Source organism: Rhopalosiphum maidis, chromosome 2 (genome assembly GCF_003676215.2).
Source record: "Rhopalosiphum maidis isolate BTI-1 chromosome 2, ASM367621v3, whole genome shotgun sequence".
NCBI classification, from domain to species: Eukaryota; Metazoa; Arthropoda; class Insecta; order Hemiptera; family Aphididae; genus Rhopalosiphum; species Rhopalosiphum maidis.
The window spans coordinates 61,873,792-61,899,929 of NC_040878.1; the positions used below are offsets into that span (position 1 = coordinate 61,873,792).

Here is a 26,138-nt window from a genome sequence, read left to right on the forward strand (position 1 = left end):
ATTTCTATAATATATATTATATATTATATAATGTAGAGTTATTAAAATATATAATATTAAATACAATTATTATATATTTATTAGAGATTTCGATACATATCATTACCCAAAAATAATAATTAAACGGTATAATTTATTATAAATGATTTACACTTGTTTTTAATTTTTAATTAATTACATTTTTTTATTACATAGATTTAGATTGTGATTTTACAATATACTCTCGAAGAAATTTTACTCGCCGTATAAACGATAACTTAATTAAAATAAACGACGCAATCACGCAATTAAAAATTTGTTTGAATCAAAACAGTTATTAGTCACAACAAATGCTGATATTTGTTTTACCAAACATCACAGTTTTATGGGTGTTATAGCACACTGGGTATTTAAAATAAAATTATAAATATATTAGGTATTAATGCAAATATTGTATATATATATTAATTTAATTGTTTTTATAGATTGATTTCGTTACATTAGAACGACAAAGCTGTGTACTAGCGTGCAACCGATTTACCGGAAACCACTTATACGACCGTGTGGCTGAAATGCTTTACAACATTTTACGTGAATTTTCAACTCAGTGTGACCAAGTTGTATCAACAATTATCGATAATGGAAGCAATTTTGTGAAAGCCTTTAAAGAATTTGGTTGTGATTTTCTAAAAGAGAATGATACTGACAATGATGATAAATACTAAATACTCCATATAATTTAATTAAATTTAAACATTTATAGCTAATAAATAAACACTGTAATTTATAAACATATTTATATTCTTTTTTATTGTACTTAATGTAAATGAATAAATAAATAAATATTAATAAATGTATAAAGTATCTTGTATCTTATATGTATCTCAGCTACCTGTATATTGTATCTAGTATTTTTTTAAATATTGTAGTATCTTGTATTTTGTATTTGGATACTTTTTTTTAGGTATCTCAGCCATGACTATACTGATAGTTAGATACATATTTTAATCATGTATAGATAGGTATGCCCAAACTGACTAATATTTGCAGCTTAAATTATTTTAAGTATAAAATAATAGTAACAATTCTTAGGGATACTTTGGCACAATAGAATAAATTTAAAGGAAAAAGTCGATCAAATAGCATTTAAAGCAACCATTTTTGCCATCATATCAATCCTACACATTAGCATATATGCGTCAAAGCAAACCAAATACAAGTTTAAAATTATAAATAGCAATATAATTGGATAAACCAAAACACAAAACTAAATACATTCAATAAAAAACAACATTTAAATATGAAAAAGCCAAGGTCTAAGTTGAAAATACGAATCTATCATAAAAATTGCCTTCAAATAAGACACACATTCGCAATCTACAAACATTTCATGGCAAAATATGATTCATCCATAAGTAATATTACGTAGTGGATTATATTGTTAAGCACGTCTTAAGAATTAACATAATGCCTAAAATGTGATGATATAAGATGCAAAGAAACAAACACCACGGGCATACCACTGCAGTTAAAAAAAGTATATTAATCGGACATTCGGACCTCTGATTAAATACAAAATATATTGATCAACAAAAGAAACTAAATTATTCAATTTAAAATAATTTACGTTTAGCGCAGTGCTTATATAGTGCAGTAATAATTTATTGTTATTACGACTTTAAACTAATGCTGATACTATTTTAATCAATAAAATAAAAATAAAATTCTTAAATTACAAAAATATATTTTACTCGTAGGTTTTTTTTAGATATATTCAATATACATAATATGTATATGTATTTTTTTCTATTAAACCTTAATTAATTAAAGTTTTAATTGTTTGATTGTTTTAATCAATGTTTATTATACAATGTGCCTTATAAATCCAAAATATGAATCATAAAATAAAAATTCACTCATACGACATGTGTTTTCACTAAATATATCTATTGAAGTGCTATTTAGATACATCAACTTATATTAAGATTGAAAAGTATTGTTTAATATTGATTTAATAATAAAATATTAGGTAAATTTTACAATGTGATAACACTGATCATTAATAACAGTATAATAACATATTATGTATATGTTCTATCTAAAAATCCGAGTTTATTATTAGGTCATTATAGTTCTGATAACTTATTGTTTGCAAAGTAAGATAATAATAATAGGGCAGGTAAAAGAACGCCGAAATATATATGTATATATATATATATATATATATATGTATAGCAACTTTCCTGGCACAGCCTGTGGTAAGATGGCGGCGACCAAAGCTTAACGCAGCTGTAGAACTTTGTGGCGTGTCGGCACGGAAACGACTTAGCCACTGTGCAGCCCTCGTTTCCAACCCTTTCCGCCACCCCATAGGTAAATCGCATACGTAGTGACCCCTGCACAAAGATGGCCAAATCGTTATCTACCGGTACACACACACTCACTTTCCATCACGCACTCCGCTATACAGGATGTTACGAATTGTGCGTTTCATATTCACAGTTAAAATAAAAATCCATTCGCTGTAAGAATATATTCTCGATCTCGGTGATCTAACAATCAACAGTTTTATTTAAAAAAAATACGTGATGGTCAACTAATGCAAGTTGCAGTTTAATTGAAAAGTTTTGAATCGCTTAAAACTTGATTTATTTTGATCAATACTATAAATTATACGTATATTAGATATTAAAATTATTTTAGAGAAAAATGTTCGATGTAGAGTACTGTATATATCATATTGCATTCATGCTATATTGCTGTATGCATTTGACATTCACAGTGTTGCAGTGTGAGATCTATGTTATTACAAATGATGTCTGTATATGATATATATGTGTGCATACACTCACGATCAAAATAATTCTGGACGTGCAAGTCTCTACGGCAAGATGTTAAACCGCCCGGGAAGGATTCGGACGTATCACCGCGGGTACATCCTGTACGCACAACAATGAAAAACCATTTTATCGAGCCCAACGGGTGTGCGGGTCGGGGTCAGAAAAGCGCGCGCCGTTCCACCACTCTGTAACCATTGTACAGGATTACCGTTGTCCGTTTTCCACCACGTTTCGTTCGCCTGACCGCTTGACATGATACGGATCAACCCATCAAATCCCATGTACGTATACACGTCACGCACAATGATTGTACGGTATTGCTATTACTCTGCCGCGTACAGTCGCAGTGGTGTAGCCACTTGAGAGAAAGGCGCCAAAGAGAACTGCAGCCATTCCCAATAAATTTTGAAAAAATTCAAAAATCCTTTCTGTAATGTTTTATGAACGCATTACGTATAACTAAATATTAAAAAATGATTATGCGCACCCGACAAAATAACATTTTTTTAATCATTATATTGTTTATAATATTGCACATTATTATCATATCACTTACCAAAAACGTAGTTTATTAATTAATAATACCTGATTGGATTTTTAAAATAAAAATGCATTATATAGAAATGTTAGTTAACATTAGTACCTAATTATCATGGTAAGAGTATTTATGTATGTATAAATAGTTCCATTTCATAAGAACTTAAATTGTATAATTTTGTCATATAGGTAGAAGTAATGTATTTATTTATTCTTTAATCACTTGTCATTCATAATAAAATATTTTAAAACCTAATCATAAAAATAAACGTACTCGGTAGGTTAAATATACAATTAAACTATAGTTTTTAAATAATCTTTTTTCTTGTATTGCCATTATCAACTGTCATCGCTGCAGTACAGTCTTCATGTTTGGTATCACATGGCACTTAGACTTAATACATCACTTAAAAATTAAAAACAATGATTTCGAAACAGTGTTTGGTGGAAATGGGCGTAGGTACCCATAGTCCAATAATCGCTATAACTTATAAGCGAATATGTACAGGGTACAACTATAACTGCAATAATATGTAACTTATGTACAATATTAAATATTCAATAAATACTTGACATCTAGCTATACTCGTCCAATATAAAATTATAAAAAATAATAACCAAGTACCAACGAATATGTGATATGTATATCATATAATATAAATATTTTCTAATTTCTAAGCGACAAATATTTATAAGTTATTAATTATATTATTATTTACAAATTACAACACAAAGTCCAAATCAAAGATCATCATTACGGTCATTATGTTTGAATAGGTATATAAACAGTAATTAAACACCATAATATAAATATAGATACAAATATTCTATTTTTTGGCATTCCGTGTTAGTGTTGCCAGCATCAGTATACTTCCGGTAAACCTATACGCTAAACGCCGACCTTTCGGCCGAATGTAAAATACACCCGATACACGATGATAATGTTATTCTAATAATAAATAGGTAATACATCTAACCCCTAACCTTCGTATTCACGCGTCGCATGAAAAATGTCACAGCCCTCGGTGCAGGATAAAAATGTCGTATATGGAAAAAGCGCATACCCCATAATTGTATAAGTACAACTTATAGGTATCAACATAATATTGTGAATATGTACGAGAAATGTAATAGTTATGTATATATGTATAATGTGTGAGAGGGTGGCGAGAGAGATAAATAAGTGAACGAGAAACGGGTCTTCATCGTGACGTATAATTATTTATCACGTCGCCGAGACATGGTCTTTTGATTTGGGCCGCGTCACGACGGTGGCAGTATATAATATTATTATATAATATGTATATTACACTGCGGCGGTGACGACGCCACCGTCGAGTGTATATATTTGTCAGCGCGAAAGCTTGATTGATTGCCGCCGGGTGTCAGGTGACACCGCGGTCGTTGTCGCTAATGAATCTATCCATCGCCAAGGCGTCATAATCCCATTTGTGCGCGCCCTCTCACCTACATAATATTATTATTATTATTATTATTATTATGTACGTCGAGGCACGACATTGCTACTTGATGTACACGCACACATATATACAAATGTATACGCGACTGAGGTATATAATATGGTATGCGCTGGGGCTGTGTTGCGCAGCTGTTACGTTCGCGGCTACCTACTTATATACACGTATATATATATGTATAATAATAATAATAATAATATACGGCACCGTGACGCAACCCCCAACCCCATCGTCATCCCCGCGCACGGCCAGGACATCCGACCGCGGTTCCCACAGCATGATTAATATAGACTGTTTGATCCAACAATAAGTTACCTACTGTCAACTGCGCGCGGGTCGTAGGCGGGTGGCGGTCGGTCGTCGGTCTGTTGGTCGGTAATGGTGAGGAGGGCGCGGTGCACGGCGCGCCGAAAGACGCGACAAGCCCCCGCGCGTAAGGGATGATCGCAGCACCGCCCGCGCGACAACCGTAACGAGGACCGATTTATCGTCGCCGAGAAACCAACAAGCAAATGCGCTCGTGCGCGTTTGTGTTTCATTCGCGTTCTACATGATATTTTAGTACCTATGTATATAATACAATTTATACACGCTCGTTATATACCTGCTTACGTTTTTATCGTTTTTCATCGTCGGCTTTGATGATCCTTTACAAGACTTGCCGTCACAATATTAAGCGACCTTTACCACCCTTTTCGTCCCTTTCGCCTCAAAATAGAGGTAAAATTATAATTATTGTTAACATATTATTATTATATAATATTTACCGGCGCGCGTTTTTGTTATTTATGAGAGACGCCGTCACGTATTATACGGACGAATAAAATAGTTAAAAAATAAAATACGGCTTGCAGTGGGCAAGGGGTTTAAACCCCTCCTCCGTGAGTATGCCAATGTGTATTATATAGACGTCGAATTGATCAATAATATAAGTGAATTAAGTTTGAATTCAATAAATAATAATATAACGTTGTATACGAAAAACGGTTCTAGATGGAGATATTCTATCAGCCTATGCCCTATATCACTAAGTATATTTTATTATATAGATATTAGTCATTTATTTACATTTAATATTAATATTATAGTTATTATATTATTAGTATTTAATTATTTTAATAATTATATATCATTTCTATAACTCAAAATATAATAACAACTTTCTGAAAAACACTGTTAAACATTAAATATACAACCTATAAATAAATAATATTTTTAATTTGTTTTGAAATATTATTAACTATAGTAAAATTCATAATAGTATAGAATACGTAAAAGTTTAAGTTCTCACGAATATCGTTTTAAATTTAAAACAAAATAATTAAAATTGTTATTGATCTTTAAAAAAGTAATATCGTCCAAATTTGAATTTGAAATGTCTATAAAAAATATAAAAATATAAAAAAGCATACATCATTGTAAAATCAATACATTCATCGCACCTAAAATTTACAGAAATGTATGTAAAGTGTACTGGAAATTCTTTTGAACATACATAACAATAGTAAGTAGTATATAAAATAAAAGATTTATTTTTTAGCAAGACAAATTTAATTATTAATATTATCAAATATTGGTCAATTTTTATTAGAAGCTTGTTGCTACAAACTTTGGTACCTACCTACTTAATATGAAAATTAAATTGTTTTCATTTTATTCACTTATATACATTTTGTTTCATCATGATTTTATTTTTCTATGCGTCCAATGAAAAAACTTTTATTTAATCCATTCCATATCTCGGTTTAATACGCGCGTGCCAACTATAACCACCTATATATACAATATGCATAATGACAAAACTAATGTTTTGACAAACGCCAACACGTGTATAGCACGCGCCTAAAACGTCTGTTTAATGTACCCGGAATATTTATTTAATAATTCACAAGTGTTTTATTAGGGCGCAAATCAATACGTTACTGCATTATGCAAGTAGGTACTTGTTGCTAGTTTGGTATATAGCCAATTGAATGCATTATTTTTTTAAATAAAACTATTAAATCAATGATTGTCACCGTGGGAGAATCGTAACAACAAACTATACTTGAACTGTTTTTTATAATATTATTCTTGTATGTATTATCTGAATATGTTTTTTGTTACTCAAATATTTTCATAAACTTCAATCTCAGAAATAGTCGACATAAATTACATGTTATAAAAAATAATTGTTAAAATATATATATTGAAGTACTTTTATAGAACTGTAGTAGACCTATGAACCTGCAGATAAATAATCTATAAGAAATAAGCGTGTACATTAGGAATAGACGGCTAACGTCGTTTTATTTAAGTCTAATATAATAGGTAATATAAAAAAGAAAATTTCACGTTTGAATCATTTAGATACGACTACTACGTACATCATAGCGTTAGATAAAATATAGATAAGACGAAAGTTATTAATTATAACTAACTTACAAGTTAAGTATCAATAATATACCTTCATAATAAAATTAATATATTTATCGATTTTCTATTAAAAACATACCAGCGTCTATTATACTTAAAAATTTTTCGCATTATTTACTTTTTAACATATACAGCATCTAAACACGTGAAGTACTTGTCACAAATTATTAATCATTACACACACAGTGACGTATTTTAATAGACACTTACAAAATATATGTTTTCCAATAGACCTGCTTATTCTAAAATGAACATATTCTATATAATCGATATAACAGTAACTTGCTTAAATATCAATTTTTACTTAGTTAAAAATATACTAAAAAAAATATTCGAAATATAAGCTTAAAATATACGATTGATATATTTATTATTGTTTTGGAAAAAATTAATATTTTATTAAGAAACCCTTTCGTTTTTTTAATTGTTTAATTTGTTTTGGGAGTTGGCTAATGTTTTGAAAAACAAAAACATCGTATTGGAGGGTAAAAATAATTACTATTTATGATTAGAATAAGACTTGCGTTTAATAATTCGCTATTTACCTATCTGGCTACCTACCAATACGAAAACATGAAACCCGATGTGAAATAATATTTTTATATAATATAAGTTAGTTTAAATATATATAATAAACTACTTTTTTTATCTGAGTGAATATTTAACCATACATTATATTTCTTTTCATGAATGTATCGTAGACGTGGGAATTTCACTATTGAAGTAAAATGTTTGACCACAGCTTTTCTTGATAAACGTTCAACGTAATAAAAAGATTTGAAAAGACCAAGTCGTAAATCGGATTATATAAAAGCCATCCCGTCTTACATATATTTCTTAAATCTTGTTCGCGACTTCCGAACGAACGACTTCAATGCATTTATAACATTTCCCCGAGTTTTAGTAACCCTAAACAGTGAAATACTATGAAAACAACTTAGGTACATGTAAAATGAAAAAAATAGGTACACTTAATAAAGTTGAAAGTTACATTTTTATGAATTTGGAAATTAAACTGATATTATATTATTTAGGTGATAAAAACATATATTTACTGCTAAAATACGCTTGACCTTTGAATATCTGTTTTATTACATAGTTTAAACAACGTAGTTATATTTTAATTGCGCAAACAAAAATATAAAATTTTTTAAACGAAATATATAAATTTGAAATTTTATTCAGAGGTTTAAGGTTGTATACTAATTATTTAAGCTGTGATATAGGCAATGATAATTTTTAATAATGCGTTCGATTTTGTTTATAAGCTTTACTATATTATTACTACTACGATGATACAATTCTATTTTTTATATTACTTCGACACTACACAATTTTGAACATACAGGTGTTTAATTTATTTTTAATAATAGATATCAGTGATATCACCACTTTGTACTGGTTATTAAAAGTAATTATTTATCGTCGATTTTTTTATTAAAAATGTCAAAACACCCCAATAAAATAGTATACCAGTACCATATCGTAGAAAATATGTTTGCAGGCCTATTGCTATTCTAAGGTTTTTTTTAGCATCATGTTATTCCATCATTTATGGATCATACATGCATGTACTCACCAGCAATTATATCTATGCAAGCCCAATCGCCATATTATAGAACAAACTGTGAACAATTAAAATTACCCTACTATCATTCTATATACTATCCACAGCTAGCTATGGGCTGACCATTTCTATACAAGCTGTCAGGGGCCCGGGGATGTAGTATGTTTTCCGACCCTATTCTGCCACTCTATACTTGCCGTGCTCCCCAGTTTTACTTTAAAAATGATCTCTGAACACGCCATGGTTCTCACCTGCTCTTACATACTGTTGTTCCTGAGTTTTATTAATTGTCTCATATTATCGTGAGGATGACTATACTTACAAAGAGAGAGAGAGAGAGAGAGAGAGAGAAAGAGAGAAAACAGCTTTGTCAGCTTCAAATTCCACCCTTACTGTATTGCATGCTTTATATATACACACCTACTCGTGTGTTAAAAATAAGTAATAGAAGCCGTTATTCATCTTCGACGGCCACTGGCCGGCTGTACCTCATAATAATGACGGCCAACGATTATGGACATCTTACTTAAGTGAAATCTCGACGGAAAATGATGATGTCATGGGAGGGTGTAGAAATATTTTTTCCAAAAGGTATCTGAAGTTTTATTTATTTATTTCGTATTTCATTAAATATTTTCTTCTTGTATTTGTGAGAGAGCGTTAAAGATGTTCATAATTTCTAGTTGTTTATATTTATTTATAGAAAAATACAAACATTCGTACAATAAACATTTTTAACATGTTATATGTAAAGTATAAATAAGTATTCAAATAAAAATTATTCTACTTGTATAGTTGTATGTTAATAGCAAGTATGGATTTTCCTATGTTTGATGAACATAAAATACAAATTAAGGTAAAAGAAAATGTAACGAAAAATAACAATTCAACAAGAGGTTTATAACAAAATCTTATATCCCCTAATAGGTCTCCGTGTCAATCTATTTCGGTATTACTATTGTTGAATGTTATAGTCACGGTGATAAAGCTTTCATATTATGTTTTTATAAATAAGTAATTATGCTTTTATGCATACTAGTTTGCATGGGACGTAGGCGTCGTAGCTACATAGCCGCATAGGTAGCTCAAATATGAAATGTACCCTTTTGAAGTAACAGTAGGAAACGAGAATATCTATTACAAAGTTCGATCTAAACCCTTTTGTTTACAAAACCGTTATAATCGGTTTATTCCATTGATATACCCTTTCATTCATTGACCCTCCTCTCCAATGACAGTGACCCTTCGACGCGTTAGTTAAGCTACTTTAAAAAGCCCGTGTTTACGTTGTCCTTGCCTTATACTGAGTATTTATAAGACTATACGAATTATTTGTGAGAGAAAATTGAAAAATAATCTAAAATGTCTACCTATATATTCTGTATATATAGTGCATATGTAAAATAAGTGTATATAGTAGTAAGTGTATAATATAATAGGTACTCCGTAATATTATGATTTATAAAATTGACGTTTATTTAAGAAATAAAAAAAAAATCAGGAAAAAATGTATATTAATACCTAGGTTCAACAATTATTGTGTTAACATAGAAATAGATTTTTAAGATTTATTTAATCAATTTATATTTTATACTCATATCTTAGGTTTTATAATAGATAAATTTATAATTTGAATGTTTTGCTATTTTAGATTTTTATAGAACAATTTAATAGATATCTTTAAAGTTTATGTATACTATATAGGTATATACATATATTATATATATATTGAATATATAATATATAGGTAAATTATATATTATATTATACTTATACATACTATACAAAGTTTTCTTAAAATAAAAATAATAAAGTAATGTAGTGTTTGTATACGCCATAGTGCCATACGCATAGCTCTCTAGCCTCATTTAGGTACTTGAAAGTGAAAATAAATACACCTAGGTATCGTATATGCCAGTATATAGTAGTATATAGTATAGCACCTGATGTATAATAAAATAGTTAAATATCTTACAATATATCATGCTGTATATTATTCAAATATAATAAATCTAGATTTTTGGACTTACGAATTACAGAACTATAGCTTTTGAAATATTTATAATATATATCTACCAAACAGCTAACTATTATAGTACATAAATATATAATATGTGATATTAAATGTTGTAGCTATTTAAACGCCAATAAACTACGATATCATATTATTATAATGTATAGCTATTATAATAATTATTATAATACAATCGTATATTGTTATATACCCAGGGGTGTTCCCATAGGGTATACTACATATACGCCGTATACTCTCAAGATATTTTGTCAGAAATATGGGTATACTGCGTATACTCTCAAATTATATACAAAAAAAAACTGGTTTTGGTTACTCAGAAAATGCTACGAAAGTCAATTATTATTTATGACGCTGATAACGGAAATATGACACTTATATCTTACAACTATTATTAGATTCTCAGAAAACAAGAAACGAACTATCGCGTTAGATGATGGAAATGCGTCTGACTCTGAACACGATTAATTTAATCAGTACATCCGTTACCGCCGACTTGTAACATTTTATTATTTTTATAAATCGATTGTGCGTTGTGTGATCTACCGTTTGTGTTTACCGTGAATAAGTTCTTAATTCTTTTATTAATTATTATTTACTAACGTATTCATTTTATTTGAGCAGTTTTATTAATTTATTTAATTGAGTTTAATTAACTATCCTAATCTGTTTTACTGTATAAAGTGTTATTTAAATTTTTATCAAAATATGAGTTCGAATTTTAAACGTGAAAGCGGAACACTTGATAGTTTTTTTATGCCCCGAGAAAAAAAACCTAAAAATGCGACTAATACTGCCATTTGTGCTACTAGTTCACACGAGCTAGTGATGCCCAATGAAGATAATTTTGTTAGTGATAGTCAAATCGATAATCAAATACAAGATGTATGGGATACTTCCAAAATTTGGCCTGCATTATGGACAAAAGAACAGGTAATAGAGTTTCAAAAGAAAAACTCATGGTTAAGTAGCAAAAATGGGAAACTAGGATGTAATAATTGCATTCAAGCTAAAAATAGTATCAATTTTCAAAAATCTAACATCGATAGCAAAGTTCGAATTTCTTCTGAGTGGGTAGGCTTTGAAATCATAGCTGCTGGGTGTAATCGTACAAATCAACTGGCTTCATTAAGAAATAAAATTAAACAACATTCAGAAAGCAAAGCTCATGTGTTAGCTGAAAACATATTGAAAAAAAGCTCAGACAAAGTATTAGATAAAATGTTCGAACGTATATCTGAAGTAGAGATTGATTCCAATACGCGACTTTTTAGAACTGTATATTGCTTGGCAAAAAATCACCGTCCCTTTAAACAGTTTGAAGAACTTGTTCAATTACAACAAATCAATGGATTGGACATGGGATCTTCCTTACATAGCAGAATAACTGCCACTCGAATGGTAAACGTCATTGCAAAGGAGATGCGCAAACGACTTATTTTACGCCTTATACAGTCGAATTCGAAATTTACCATAATGATTGACGAATCAACAACGCTGAGTACCAAATGTACACTAATTTTGTATATTTCATCATATTTTGACGTAGAATCGCCGGTTGTAGCATTCTTAGACCTGATTGACTTAGATAGACAAGATGCTGAAACTATCGAAAAATCTATTTGGTTAAGTTTAGAATGTAATGGGATATCAACATCGTTTGCATTAAACAACTGGATTGCTTTTGCCAGTGACGGAGCAAGTGTAATGACGGGTAAGAAAGCTGGAGTTGCTACTAAACTACGCGAAAAAATTCCGAATCTATTTACCTGGCATTGTTTATGTCATCGCCTCGAACTCTCAGTACATGACGTAATAAAAGATTGTACTGGAGTCTCTCGTTTCCAAAGTCTAATGGACAAACTCTACGCTTACTATCATCAAAGTCCTAAAAATTCAATGGGTTTAGATAAATCTTGTGTTGAAGTAGGCATTGAAATGAAAAAAATAGGTCGTGTTTTGAATGTACGCTGGTCTGCAAGCAGTTTTCGAACTATAAAAGCCATATGGAATAATTATCCGGGAATATATTTACATGTTAGTAAAACACATGATGTGACATCAAATGGCATAAAAAAAAAATTAGAATCCTCTTCTTTTTTGGAGGAACTTGGACTTTTTTACGATGTTCTTTCTGAGCTTGCAATGTTATCTTGTATATTACAGTCCAGAAAAACAACTCTAATGCGTGCCCAGTCGGAGATAAATAGAACGATTAGAATTTTAGAAAGTCTGAAAGCTGAACCTGGGGAAAAAGAAAAGGAAATTATAGAAGCTATTCAGAAAGGAATTAACAAAGGTGTCAATATTACAATGACAAAATCAGGAGGGATTAACAGGTTACAATTTTTGCAAAATTTAGTAGACAGAATGCGTCAACGCTTATTTGATGACTCAAAAAATAAAACAATGCTAGAAGACATTCAGGTAAAGAAAAAAACTATTATTTTGATAATTTATTTCAATATTTTGATTATTTAAACAGAATAAATGAATATTTAATAAATCGTCTTTTATTTTATAGGTAATTGATGAAGTGTTCAAAGTAGCAATTAATGATGCAAAGGGAGAAGATGAAGTTAAAAGAGTATCACGGACATTAGGTTTTTCTGAATTTGAAAGTGTAGTTGACTTCCGTTCAAGAAATGTTTTTTCTAGTTTCATGAAAGCATTAAATATACTCCCAACTTCAACAGCTGATTGTGAACGAGGGTTTTCCGATATGAATTTGACAATAACTGATTTAAGGACTAGCTTAAACATTGAAAATGTGTCAGATTTGATGTTCATCTCTATCAATGGCCCTTCAATTGCAGATTTTAATCCTAGACCTTATATTAAAATTTGGTTAAGAGATCACCGTTCTGCCGTTTCCACTCCTAGAGGTAAAGAAAGAAAAGAAATAGACGACGAAAATAAGATGCAGAAATTATTTTTTAACAATTTATTTAATTAAATTTTTTAGTATTTGTATATTTTCATATTTTATTGACTTATAAAGGTAATTTCAAGCTTTTTTTAAAAGTTTGATTTTTTTTTTCATATTTTTAACACATCCTTTATAATTATAGACCACAGTAAAAATATTTGTATATTATTAAATATTCATGTTTATTACTTTTATTTTAAAAAGATTTATGAGTATTTTTAAATACTTAAAAAAAGGTTCTATTTGTATCATTCTACCCTCCCTTGTTTAAATCATGGATCTTCACCTTGACTAGAGTCTTAGTATACTCTCAAAAAAAATATTGGGAACACCTCTGTATATACCATCATCAGTCATCGTACGCGCGCATAATTCTCGATATTTCGCGGCGTTCCGCACCTCATCGCATTAATCGCGCGGTTTTATTACATTACTCCCTAACACATTTTATCCGACGATTCTTATTTGATTATTATTATTATCGTTATTATTTTTTTATTATTATTTTGTGTGTGTGTGTGTGCGTGTTGCAGTGGGAAAAAAAGCAGCCATCGTCAATTGGCCGTCCGTCCCCTATATATATTCTCGTGTAGGGTCGACGTCGTTACTTTTGGGCTTCACGTGCGCAAGCAGCGACGGTGCTCATTCTGTGCATTTTAAAACAATATGTCACGCGGGTGCGAGAGTAGTATCGGCGGCGGTGGTGGTTTTTACATCTCGACGAAGGGCCGGTTGCCGCGATGGGTGTACCACCGTAGATGGACGTGAAGTGGCAATTGAAATCGGTCGCGTCGTTCACCCTGTGTAGATCGTTTTCGCACCCATCGATTATGTATATATATATACGAACGATATTATTATATATTAACACGCGCGCAATACGATCCCCTCGGCGAATTTAGTGCCACAACTGCATCTTGAAAGGTGGTGCTTAGAAAACTTTTCTTGTTTATTAGATAAATAAGTTTCATTACATTCTTATTTCTTAAACATTATACCTATTTCTTACTAAGCGTCTTAGCACCCGATATCCGAAACGTGGGTAACAACATTTAAATATAGTTAGAATATCGTACGGAAAACAGTGTCACAGTGATACTTAGCTTTATTTAAATAAGACATCAAGTATCGTGTGTTTGTCTAAACTATGTGACATTTAAGTAATTTCGTCGAATAAAGAATTTTTCTGGAACATAAATTAAGAAAAATTTTTAAATGTACTTGCCTAATGCATTTTATCTGGATACCAGGATACGTATTATACGGTAATCGTATAGAAAGCAATTAGCAGTTTTGATTAATTAACTCATGTTCGTGAACGGACATGAAGTGAACTAACCTAACCTTGCTACTTTGCCCTATCGAATTAAAAATACTACCAAATAATTGCCAATGAATTTCGCTAATTACACATCCACTAGTTGGTAGGGAGGCCAAATGTATAAGTTATAGCTAGGGTTAGGATGTTTATGCACTAAGAAATGTTTGAATATTTATGCACTTATGCACTAAAAAACAGCTAATCATAAATAAAAAATTTGAAAAATACGCATTAAAAAAATAAAGCAATGTGTACAAAATATACAATAAATATATAGAGGCAAATGTAATTATTAATAAAATATAAACAAATAATTGAGTCGGTACAATTTGTATGTATTTTGTAATTTGTTAGCTACCCCAATTTTTTAAGTTCAATTCCTCAAAACTATTTAAATAATTTTAACTCAGATACCTACCGAAGCATGCATATAATTTCATAAATAAAACAATGTTAACACAAAATATTATTTATTGAATTATTTAAAACAATTCGTATAATTATTTAATTGACGCTAAAGAGAAAAAGATAATAATCCGGTGACCCTAGAAATTGTTAGTTCGTATGCCACATAATATATTATATACATATATAATATATATGTCACGTCCACTTAGAAAAATCAATATTTTCATAAATTGGATATCTAGAAAGTGAAATTCAAGCACATTGTAAATTTTAAAAAATATGTGTAATTTGAATACTACTTTTAGATTTTGAACGGAGTGATGAATGTATTGATTTTACAATGATGTGTGTTTTTTTTTTTTATTTTTGTGTCTGTCATCACATTTTGAAGTAGTAATAATGCTTTGATTTTTTACTTCAGCCCCTCTTTGAATAGGAAAATTTATCTAGTTAGTACTTTGAGGGGGTCAAAAGTAAAAAATTTCCAGTAGTTTTCAAAAGCGTCGGAAATAACCCTGAAAAAATAACGGAAAAACGAGAATTTTTACGCATAACCACTTTTCGACAAAATTGATTTTTTGATTTTGCTGTATCTCAAAAACAAATCATTGTAAATACTTGAAATTTTCACTAAATGTCCATATTATGGTTATCTATTTACGATTAAATTTTCAAAATATTTGAATCTTTTTCAAGCTACATATAGTCAAGTGAAATTTTCGACTTTTCTAAGTTTTTTTTCTTAAAATGCCGATAAAAAAAATTTGGTCATCCAAAAAATCTTTAAAATTTAATACAAGGTTTATTATAAGTTGTGCTTATCGTAGTAAAAAAAAAAAATCAAAAACCGTTAGTCACAGTTTTTGTTTATGAGCATTTAAAGATCAAATGTTTACTAAATATATCAAAATTACGAAAATTTGCAAAGAATTTTGAAGTGAAAAATTCATAAAATGTTTGTAATTTATACTTAAAGTTCAAAAATCCTGTACTAGATTTTATCCATAAATTTTCCTTCAAGTAACTGTAAAAAAAAATTCCATTGTCAATATAGAAAACATTTTATGAGCGTATGAAACTTAAATTTTTACGAAATCGCGTAAAATAACGATATATTACAATTTAAATATAGGTAATAATATAATATATCCAACTACTTATCATTGACTGACAAATCATCTCCGTTCAGAATCGTTTTTCGTATACAATGATACCCGTCATTGCATTCAAATTTAACACATCCATTATAGTGACCAGTGACCTACTCTCCATCTCTACTATACAGCAGAGCGATACTCACTTGCCCACTTTTTTATCAGTTAAATTGTACAATCTGTGTTATTATTGGAAGACAAATTACTATGAGTTAATATATTTACTATATTATTAAAACATATTTTATGAAGTAAAACCCATCGTTCCAATGAAAATAATTAGTATACAACTTCGCCTCCTCCCAAAAAATAAAAATAAAAATGTAATAAATAATTACTATACAAATAGTTTAACCTATTATCTGCATATCATGACAATATATGATTGTATTTAAAATGTTAATACACTTATGCCTGCGTTTGAATTGCCGCGATTCGACTAACAAGATACGGATCGAGACAGTATAATAGTTCACGATCACGGGTATAGTATCCAGTGCGAAGTACCATACCGTATTACAATAATATATTAAAACACAGGAACTGAGCGGTAAGCCGTTAAAACGCGCTTGTGTGAGAACGTGACCAAAGGCCAGATCGGCGAAGGACACGTGTTTATAGTAGGATTACACAGTTACATCGGTAAACCTTTAACGCACTATATAATATATATATATTTAAACCCTTCATACCCATCTAATGCATAATGGACAATCTATTAAACACAAATGATATGACCTGAATGGAATTCGAACGCATAACAGAGACAGTCTGAATAGGTAATGTAATAATTTACAAAAATATTTCATTGTAATCACAAAACTGAAATTACTATTATATTCAGCGATATTTTGAAGTCAATAGAACACTGTGGAGGGTTATAGTTAAGGAACGGATATAAATGCAAATTGCATTTTTTTCTGAATGTCCGAAAATATTTCTTTCCAAGCACAAAGTTTATTTCATACATCAAGGAATTAAAAAATATAATTTTAATTTTGCATTTTTTTGAATTTTCAGACTTTATTACATTTTTAGTGCATTTTAGATGTTTTTAAGTCATTTTTATGAAGGAATGGATAAAATTCGTCAAAAATGTATGAATATTCAATCCAAAAAAATAAAAATAAATGTTTATTATGTTTTTACCGATTAGATAAGCCCAGACGAAATTATTGTTGACACGTATAGACACACGTATATACATACATTCAACTTACAACATATTAAACGAGATTAGGTAAAGATAAGCTAGATAAGCTATTTATCTAAATTTATCTAAAAGTTCAAAATTGTGTTTTTATTGAATTTAAATACATTTTTAAAGTTTTTTAGGGCATTGTTTTAGACTATTAGTGCATTTTTTTGATATTCAAACATTTTTAGGACATTTTTCTTATTTTTTATGGTATTAAAGTCCGTTCCCTAGTCATAACTGAGGTTAGGATATTTATGATTTTGCATATTATTTTTTATTTTGTCCAATAACTTCCATTCTTATATAAAAATGTGTTTCATGATCTAAAATTTTATTTTGCATATAATTGCATGTTTTACCATTTTTTCATTTATAAATGCATTATTTGTGTTGTTTCTGTTTATAAGCACATATTTGACAGTTTTCGATGCAAAATGCTGCAAAATAGTAAATACCGTAATTTTATATTTTATTAATCAAATCTGAAATAAGTTTGATTATCTGTATTTTACTTATTATCACTTAAATATTTATTGTTGAGAATTTAATATAATTATATAATATGAAGGTACTACCTACTTTAATATATACGTATTAGCACCAAATAGACGTAGATTTACAATTAATCAATGCAACTATTTTAAAAATATTTTTTTTTTATTTTATTTTATTTTATACAGGTTGGTAGTAAATAAGAAAATTCAAAAATATAGAACTGTAATAGACAATAATTAATAAACGAGCACATAAAAATAGTACTGATCTAATTATTTGTTTATATTTTATTAATAATTACATTTGTCTCTATATATTTATTGTATATTTTGTACACATTGCTTTATTTTTTTAATGCGTATTTTTCAAATTTTTTATGTATGATTAGCTGTTTTTTAGTGCATAAGTGCATAAATATTCATACATTTCTTAGTGCATAAACATCCTAACCCTAGCTATAACTTATACATTTGGCCTCCCTACCAACTAGTGGATGTGTAATTAGCGAAATTCATTGGCAATTATTTGGTAGTATTTTTAATTCGATAGGGCAAAGTAGCAAGGTTAGGTTAGTTCACTTCATGTCCGTTCACGAACATGAGTTAATTAATCAAAACTGCTAATTGCTTTCTATACGATTACCGTATAATACGTATCCTGGTATCCAGATAAAATGCATTAGGCAAGTACATTTAAAAATTTTTCTTAATTTATGTTCCAGAAAAATTCTTTATTCGACGAAATTACTTAAATGTCACATAGTTTAGACAAACACACGATACTTGATGTCTTATTTAAATAAAGCTAAGTATCACTGTGACACTGTTTTCCGTACGATATTCTAACTATATTTAAATTTTGTTACCCACGTTTCGGATATCGGGTGCTAAGACGCTTAGTAAGAAATAGGTATAATGTTTAAGAAATAAGAATGTAATGAAACTTATTTATCTAATAAACAAGAAAAGTTTTCTAAGCACTACCTTTTAAAGCAATTGTTGAAAAAATTAAGAATCCAATGCAAGAATATGCGGGAAAATTCGATAGATACTCTAATTATTATTATACTGAAATTTGAATAATGAATATATTGTATAATGCTATCTAGTGGTTAGGTATAAACTACCCATGTTGCAATATAATGCTTGGCACATGAAACATTTGTATACCTACACATTTGTACTAAAACCGCGAATACACGTGAACATATTGTATTAGTTTACTTAAAGCTTTTTCTGGTCACCTAACATAACAATTTTATTGTAAATCAGTAAAGATTATGAATTGTTTGCGTCCTTAGTCACAGCAAGTTCACTAAGCTGCAGACGGAGATGAAAGTTTCCATGCATTCTAAATAAACAAATGTTTTCTAAATGTTATGCTTATTACTAGGGCTGGAATTTCGATGTACTTTACCTTTATTCCCAGAGGATGCTGTACGATGCTCGCCCGGTTACAAATTCATAACATTTACTTTTGATTAAGAATAAAAAAATGTATTTCACACTTTTTGATTTTAACGTCATTTTCTTAATTTTATAGAATATAGAGCATTTTTTTTAGGGCATCATTGGAGTTTTTGGGAACAAAATTAAAATTTGAAATTTTATTTAAATATTTTATACGGTGATTCAAAGTTTAGATATATAAACATATATTTTTTTTGTATAACAAACAATAAAGTAGCCAAGTAGGTACCTAAATTTATTAAAAATAAAAACAATTTATCTGCATTTTTTCAGTGCATTATTTAGAATTGTTAGGGCGTTTTTTAGGGTTTTTTCAGGGCATTATATTTCCAGTCCTACTTGGCTACTTATTACTTATTAGTTATTACATACTATTACTTCTTCTTCTTCTGCCTTTATTTTGCCCTTCGCTCCCAACTATATGGAATTGACTAACCTTGTTGTCCTACATCTCTATAGATTCTGTCCCACACTTCTTTATTTAAATCATCTTCCTTTGACCCTTCCGTCTCTTTTCTTCATTAGTTTCCATAACTACGAGTAATCTCATTGTCTGTAAGGTTCCGAGACATCTTTCTTCATCATAACATGACTGAACCATCTCGACTTTTCACTACTTTATTTACAGTTGATCTTGCTTCTATATTACCTACCCACAGTGAATTAATTTCCTAACTCTCTGTCCGTTACTCCATGTATCCATCTAAGCATTTGCGTCTCAGCCGCCTCTCAGCAAAACTCACCTTTTGTTCTATTGTATTTTGATTGTCCACTTTCCAATATTCCTATCTTTACAACATGATTGGCCTCACAACTAATTTATGAAATCTATATTTTAGTTTCAATGGCAACTTCTTGTCACATAAAATACCTGACACTTATAATCTACTAATCTTTCCACTTAATCCCATCCATGCATTATCTTATTTCCGACATCATTATCACATACAAAATCATCCAATCACATGCGTTGCATCCTTGCTTCTTTAACTACCACTTGATTACTTCCTCTACAAATCATAATCATACACAATAATTGTCTCTATTTTATGAGTACTTCTACTTATCCTTGACCATATCATTTTTAGTGCTATTTTAAATCTTCCAATCTCATTCACTTGTCCCAGGTTAGATATAGGGCATAGGTCTTCGCCCTATATCGCTCGTAATTTTTAACTTATCATATACTAAGTACATACATTTCTCCACAGTACTCTTCACTCTTGTTGTTACCTTTTCATACATAATACATAATCTATATATATATAAGAATCTAACCTAATTTTGGAGACGAAAGAAACTGGTTTTGAACGTTTCTGAACTTATCGCTTCCTCTTATAATAATATAATAATAATTATTATATATATATTTGTTTGTTTATTTATTATTGTTATTATTATTATTATTAATTATACATTTGTTTACACTTGCATTTTTATATTATTCATTGAACAAATAACTTAATGTTACAATATTTTCTACCTTATCACTATTCTATAATAAAAAGAATAAAGTTTAACACTCCAGTGGTTGAATTCAAAATGTAGGATAAATAATTTTCAGAAATTAGCAATTAGCAATTACAATAACTACAATATGTAATTATGTTATATTTTTCATATAGCCAAAAAATAGTCAAATGTTTTTAAATTAAATTATAAAAAAATAATTTTTTCCGGAGGGAGTTCGGGAAGCTAGTATATAATATATCCTATATTACTTTCATATCCTCAATGGTACAGATTTCCTTTGGTCCTTCCCATCAAGTATCAAGATTATTATATTTTCAAACATATTCTTATAGATGCAAATAGAGGGGGCTTAGCACCCCTGGAATTTCTATAGTTCCCTCAAAAATTAATGAAGTTTTGTGATAATTGAAAAGAATTATAAAAGTATCCAGTATAGACCAATCTTTATATCAAAAACCATAACAAAAAGAATTATTTTATTTTTATCATAAGAAATATCACTATTGAATCTTTTGAACTTATGTTTTAGTTTTGTTGTGAATTTTAATCATGCATAGGTAATTTAAATAAATAAATATATTAGTAAAATATATAAAAATATTATATATAATAAACATTGTAATTAATAATCAGCAATATGTTAATGGAATATAATACGATTAGGTTTCTTAATTTTGGATATTGGAGAAGCTATTTGTAGTTGCCTAGGAACAAATTTCAGCGTATTTGAATCCAACGAAGTCAAATCTTTGATATTCTGAAATAAATAAAACAATACAAGTATGAATAATTTAAGTTAATTACATAAAAACTAATGTAGTTAATTGACATTTTATTTTTGCAATATGTAAATATACAAGAATTAAAAAATTAACAAAAGAAACTTAATATAGTACTGACTTTTTTTCTCATTATCTACAAATTAATTTATACAAATATTAACATCAGATTAACATTAATCTTATTCATTATTAAAAATATGTTCTGGCCTAAAAGCAATTTTCGGAAATCCACTGACACACCACCATAATTAAAAAAATTAAAAATAGATAATGTAAATACATTTAACAACAGGAATTTAATTGACTATTGAGTAGCACTGGATTAGGTGGTTATTGATTTATATTAAAATGTATCTATTTATTTTCATACTTGATAGTAAATAATACTTACTGATTTATTAATTTTTGTTTCTTTTTTAGTGTTTAAAGAATCAGGCTTTGGTATAATATATGAGCACTTCAAACCTCCTTCTAGCCAACGATTTTGTTTTTGAGAATTAGAACTACAACTTTGTAACTAAAAATAAGAAAACAATAGGCTCAAGTTATTACTTTAATTTACTGAAAAACAAAATAATTAAATACCATTAAATCATGAGATGGAGTAGAAAGGTCATGATGTAATAACGCAGAAGACGATACTCTAAAAAAAAATCATACATATTATAGAAATAAAATACATAAATATTTGTTACTATTATAATAAAAATAAATGTGCATTTTTTTTTTTTTTTAATGGGATTCATTTAAATAAATATTTAATACTAGAATCTATAAAATGTATTTACAATAATTACTAATAAAACTAAATTATAGATAATTTGACATATATTTGTTATCACCCCACCATATAGTTGTATTAATGTGCCGTTATTGTTTCTACAATTATTGTGTTAAACTTATTTTGATGACATATTTTAGGAAATGAGTAAAATACATTTTATATCATAATAAATATATTAGTATGTTGCTGGCTTTTGTTATTACCTACTTCAGCGGTTCCCTAACTTTTACGACCACAGCACCCTTGAAAAATTATTTGTGTCTTGCAGAACCCCCTTCTTTTAAATAATTTAAAATAATAATTTTTAATAATATAAATAATCCAAATATAATATAAAATAATTTTCTTGATAACAAACAAGCACTAATAATTTTGATTTTGATTGAAATATACAATCAACGTTATGAATTTATATTAAATTAAATTCAATAATTTAAAATCAAATGAAACTTACTTCTTATAGGTATGGTCTAAACCAATTTTATTAATATGTTTTTTAACTTCTATCATTCTCATATGTAATTTTGATCTAGTTTGCTCAATTGATTCAAGTTCAGGTGCATAGCAAACATGTAAAATTCCACCAAAGAAATTTTTAGTGTCCATTTGTTTTTTTGCAAATCTAAAATATTAACATGTTAAAATTTTGAATAATAATATAAGAAAAAATTGAACCTGGCAGATTGTATCCGAATAAATATCACATGAAAACTATGAGTAAATTCTTCTTGGTCTTCAAATTGTACTTGTCTAATACTTAATATATTACCATAACGCTTGCATAATTTTTCCACTTCATCGTGTAAATTGACAGATGGCACTCCTCTGATCAACAAATGTTGTGATTCATCGTTCACCGTATAAACCTTATTATTATAGTCAAATTCAAGTTTAAGGAATTTATTTATTTTAATGTTAATTTTTCTTTTTATAAATAGTAAAATACAATGTTTACTAGTACATTGTACAGTTTAAATTTGTACAATTCAGAAAATTTCTGAATCTTTTTAAATTTGTACAATATAATCGAACAATTTAAATTAAAACCTAATGTACCTAATAATTTTTTAAATTGTATGTACAATGGGCATTTCAACACAGAAACCATCTTTATAGATATCTTTATTTATATATTGACCAATTTAATCAAGGATACATTGTTTTCGGTTTGACATCAATCTTAATACCTTAATCGCTGTAAGTTTTCGTCCTTGTCTGTATTTTGGCCTGTTTTCACAGTAACTTAACATGTTATGATGAGGATAAGACTTCAAAATTGCGACTTCTATATTCTGTTTAGACATCATTGAAATGAAGTTAATTAATAAATAATTGAACATAGAATCCCAAACTTCAGACGAAATAATGGACAATACGGATTGGTAAGACCATGACAACAAACAAAACTATAAAAGTACAAAGTTAAGTTTAAGCAACTAATAAGCCAAAATATAAAATGTAATTAAAAAAAATATATAAATAATATAATATGAGAGACAACACATACTATAATATAGTATGCTGTAATCATACAAATACAAAATAACTGTTCAAGTGAGACAACAGACAAGATACAAAAACTGCTATATTTCATATTATCATTTGTGATAATAAACTTTGTATGTTTGGTTGCGTCTTGTTAGATTTCGGGGGAATTATAAAATCAAAATCTTCAAATTGCTTATAGCTCAACTTTAAATTAAAACATTTTAAACTAACATAGACGACATATACATTAATAATGAGAAGACGGGTTTCATTCATTAATAATACGGGCGAAAAATATCGATAAAAACAACTAATTACTAATTTATGCGATGCCAATGGCAGAAACTTTTTATGAGTCTAGTCTCAATGTAATGAACAACATCTATTCAATCTACCCCGCCCTCCGCCATGTCATGCATATACAATTTGTATAAGTACATAAAACACAATTAAGTCTCTAGAACGGTAGACTCCTGAATAAATTTAAATTTCTGGCTAATAATAATATTACAATATAATAATACAGTATATGATCTATGGATATGGATGGATCTATCATATTAATCTATTATCTATGGCAATCATCAATCTTCGCTATTCGTCGGAGACGATTGACGGTTGTAATAATTTTAACGGAAAAAAAAATAGACATACAAATCATTAAACCGTACTTTAATATATATAATATTTTACACGCATATGCCGTTCTATTCAGCTTGTTTTTATGAAATATCTCAATATCTTCAATTCGAAACGCGTTATAAAGACGGACGAGGAAAGGTGTTCCTGAGTCAGCGATGTGGTTACTGAACGTATGGACATTAAATATGACACACCTGAGTTTCACAAAAAAAATCGATGTTTACGTGAGTTTACTTTTGTCTTGTTTACTTGAGTCTATACTTTTGGAGCTTTAATTAACTTTTTTAGACATAAAATAAATACATACTTACTGCACCGGACAATCTTCTACCCGCCGGGTGACGTATACGTATGCATATTTTATTCCCGAATGCGTAATGCATAAAATACGTGAGACCGAAAATACATAATCGTCATGTTACCATACCCATTTTATAGAATAATAATTTATATTTATATTAATTGTAAAAATAGCATTTTTCATTTTTAACCGGCCGGGTACCCGACTAATATAAGTTTTTTTTATCCTTAAGAGAAAAAATAAAAAGTTTTCCGAAAAAACACATTAATATTTTATAATTGTCTGAATTTTGAATTTTTATGGCATTATTAGATATTTATTTCATATTTCTCTGATAACTATTTCTCCTCAACCAATTTTTGATTTTGGTAGTAATTTAAAAACGAATAACTATAGTTATTTGATAATTTTAACAAATGTTAATGTTTACATTTCTTATAAATATTATAATTTTCAAAATATTTTGACTATACACTTATAGGATAAAATAAACATAGCATAATACTATAAATAGATGCATTTATTATATATATTAATATCGAAAATTATCTGAGCATATTAATTAGAACTTATCGATTAATTTTAAAATCAGTAAAAATAGTATGAGTATGTATTATTCCTAAACAGGACGATACCGAAACGGAAATGATATTTGACTACTGACTAGGTATATATGTATAACGAGTTGAATGTGAATAACTGCTTATATTTAAAAATGAATTTTATTAATTTTGTAAGTCTTTCTTTATTATATGTAATAGATCATAATCTATTAACTATTTAGTATGTAATATCAGTTAAATGATTAAACTTTTAAATATTTTTAAAATTATTAATCATTTAGTT

The 26,138-nt window shown here is 28.6% G+C and overlaps 3 protein-coding genes across 3 annotated transcripts; 2 read left to right on the top strand and 1 right to left on the bottom strand.

Moving 5' to 3' along the window:
- The first annotated feature begins 283 nt into the window (after positions 1 to 283).
- On the top strand, positions 284 to 704 carry LOC113552536. The gene is made up of 2 exons (XM_026955399.1): positions 284 to 385; positions 465 to 704. The coding sequence occupies exons 1-2, from the start codon at positions 365 to 367 to the stop codon at positions 702 to 704; spliced, it is 261 nt and encodes an 86-aa protein (XP_026811200.1). The 5' UTR covers positions 284 to 364.
- Positions 705 to 11,641: 10,937 nt separating this feature from the next.
- Positions 11,642 to 13,895, top strand: LOC113554200 (E3 SUMO-protein ligase KIAA1586-like). Its single transcript, XM_026957937.1, has 2 exons — positions 11,642 to 13,275; positions 13,373 to 13,895. The coding sequence occupies exons 1-2, from the start codon at positions 11,677 to 11,679 to the stop codon at positions 13,802 to 13,804; spliced, it is 2,031 nt and encodes a 676-aa protein (XP_026813738.1). The 5' UTR covers positions 11,642 to 11,676; the 3' UTR covers positions 13,805 to 13,895.
- A 7,983-nt stretch (positions 13,896 to 21,878) lies between these two features.
- LOC113553760 (RNA-binding protein 48) lies at positions 21,879 to 24,384 on the bottom strand. The gene is made up of 6 exons (XM_026957266.1): positions 24,049 to 24,384; positions 23,537 to 23,727; positions 23,316 to 23,483; positions 22,663 to 22,720; positions 22,469 to 22,594; positions 21,879 to 22,052 (listed from the first exon to the last, which is right to left on the bottom strand). The coding sequence occupies exons 1-6, from the start codon at positions 24,199 to 24,201 to the stop codon at positions 21,936 to 21,938; spliced, it is 813 nt and encodes a 270-aa protein (XP_026813067.1). The 5' UTR covers positions 24,202 to 24,384; the 3' UTR covers positions 21,879 to 21,935.
- Positions 24,385 to 26,138: the final 1,754 nt, after the last annotated feature.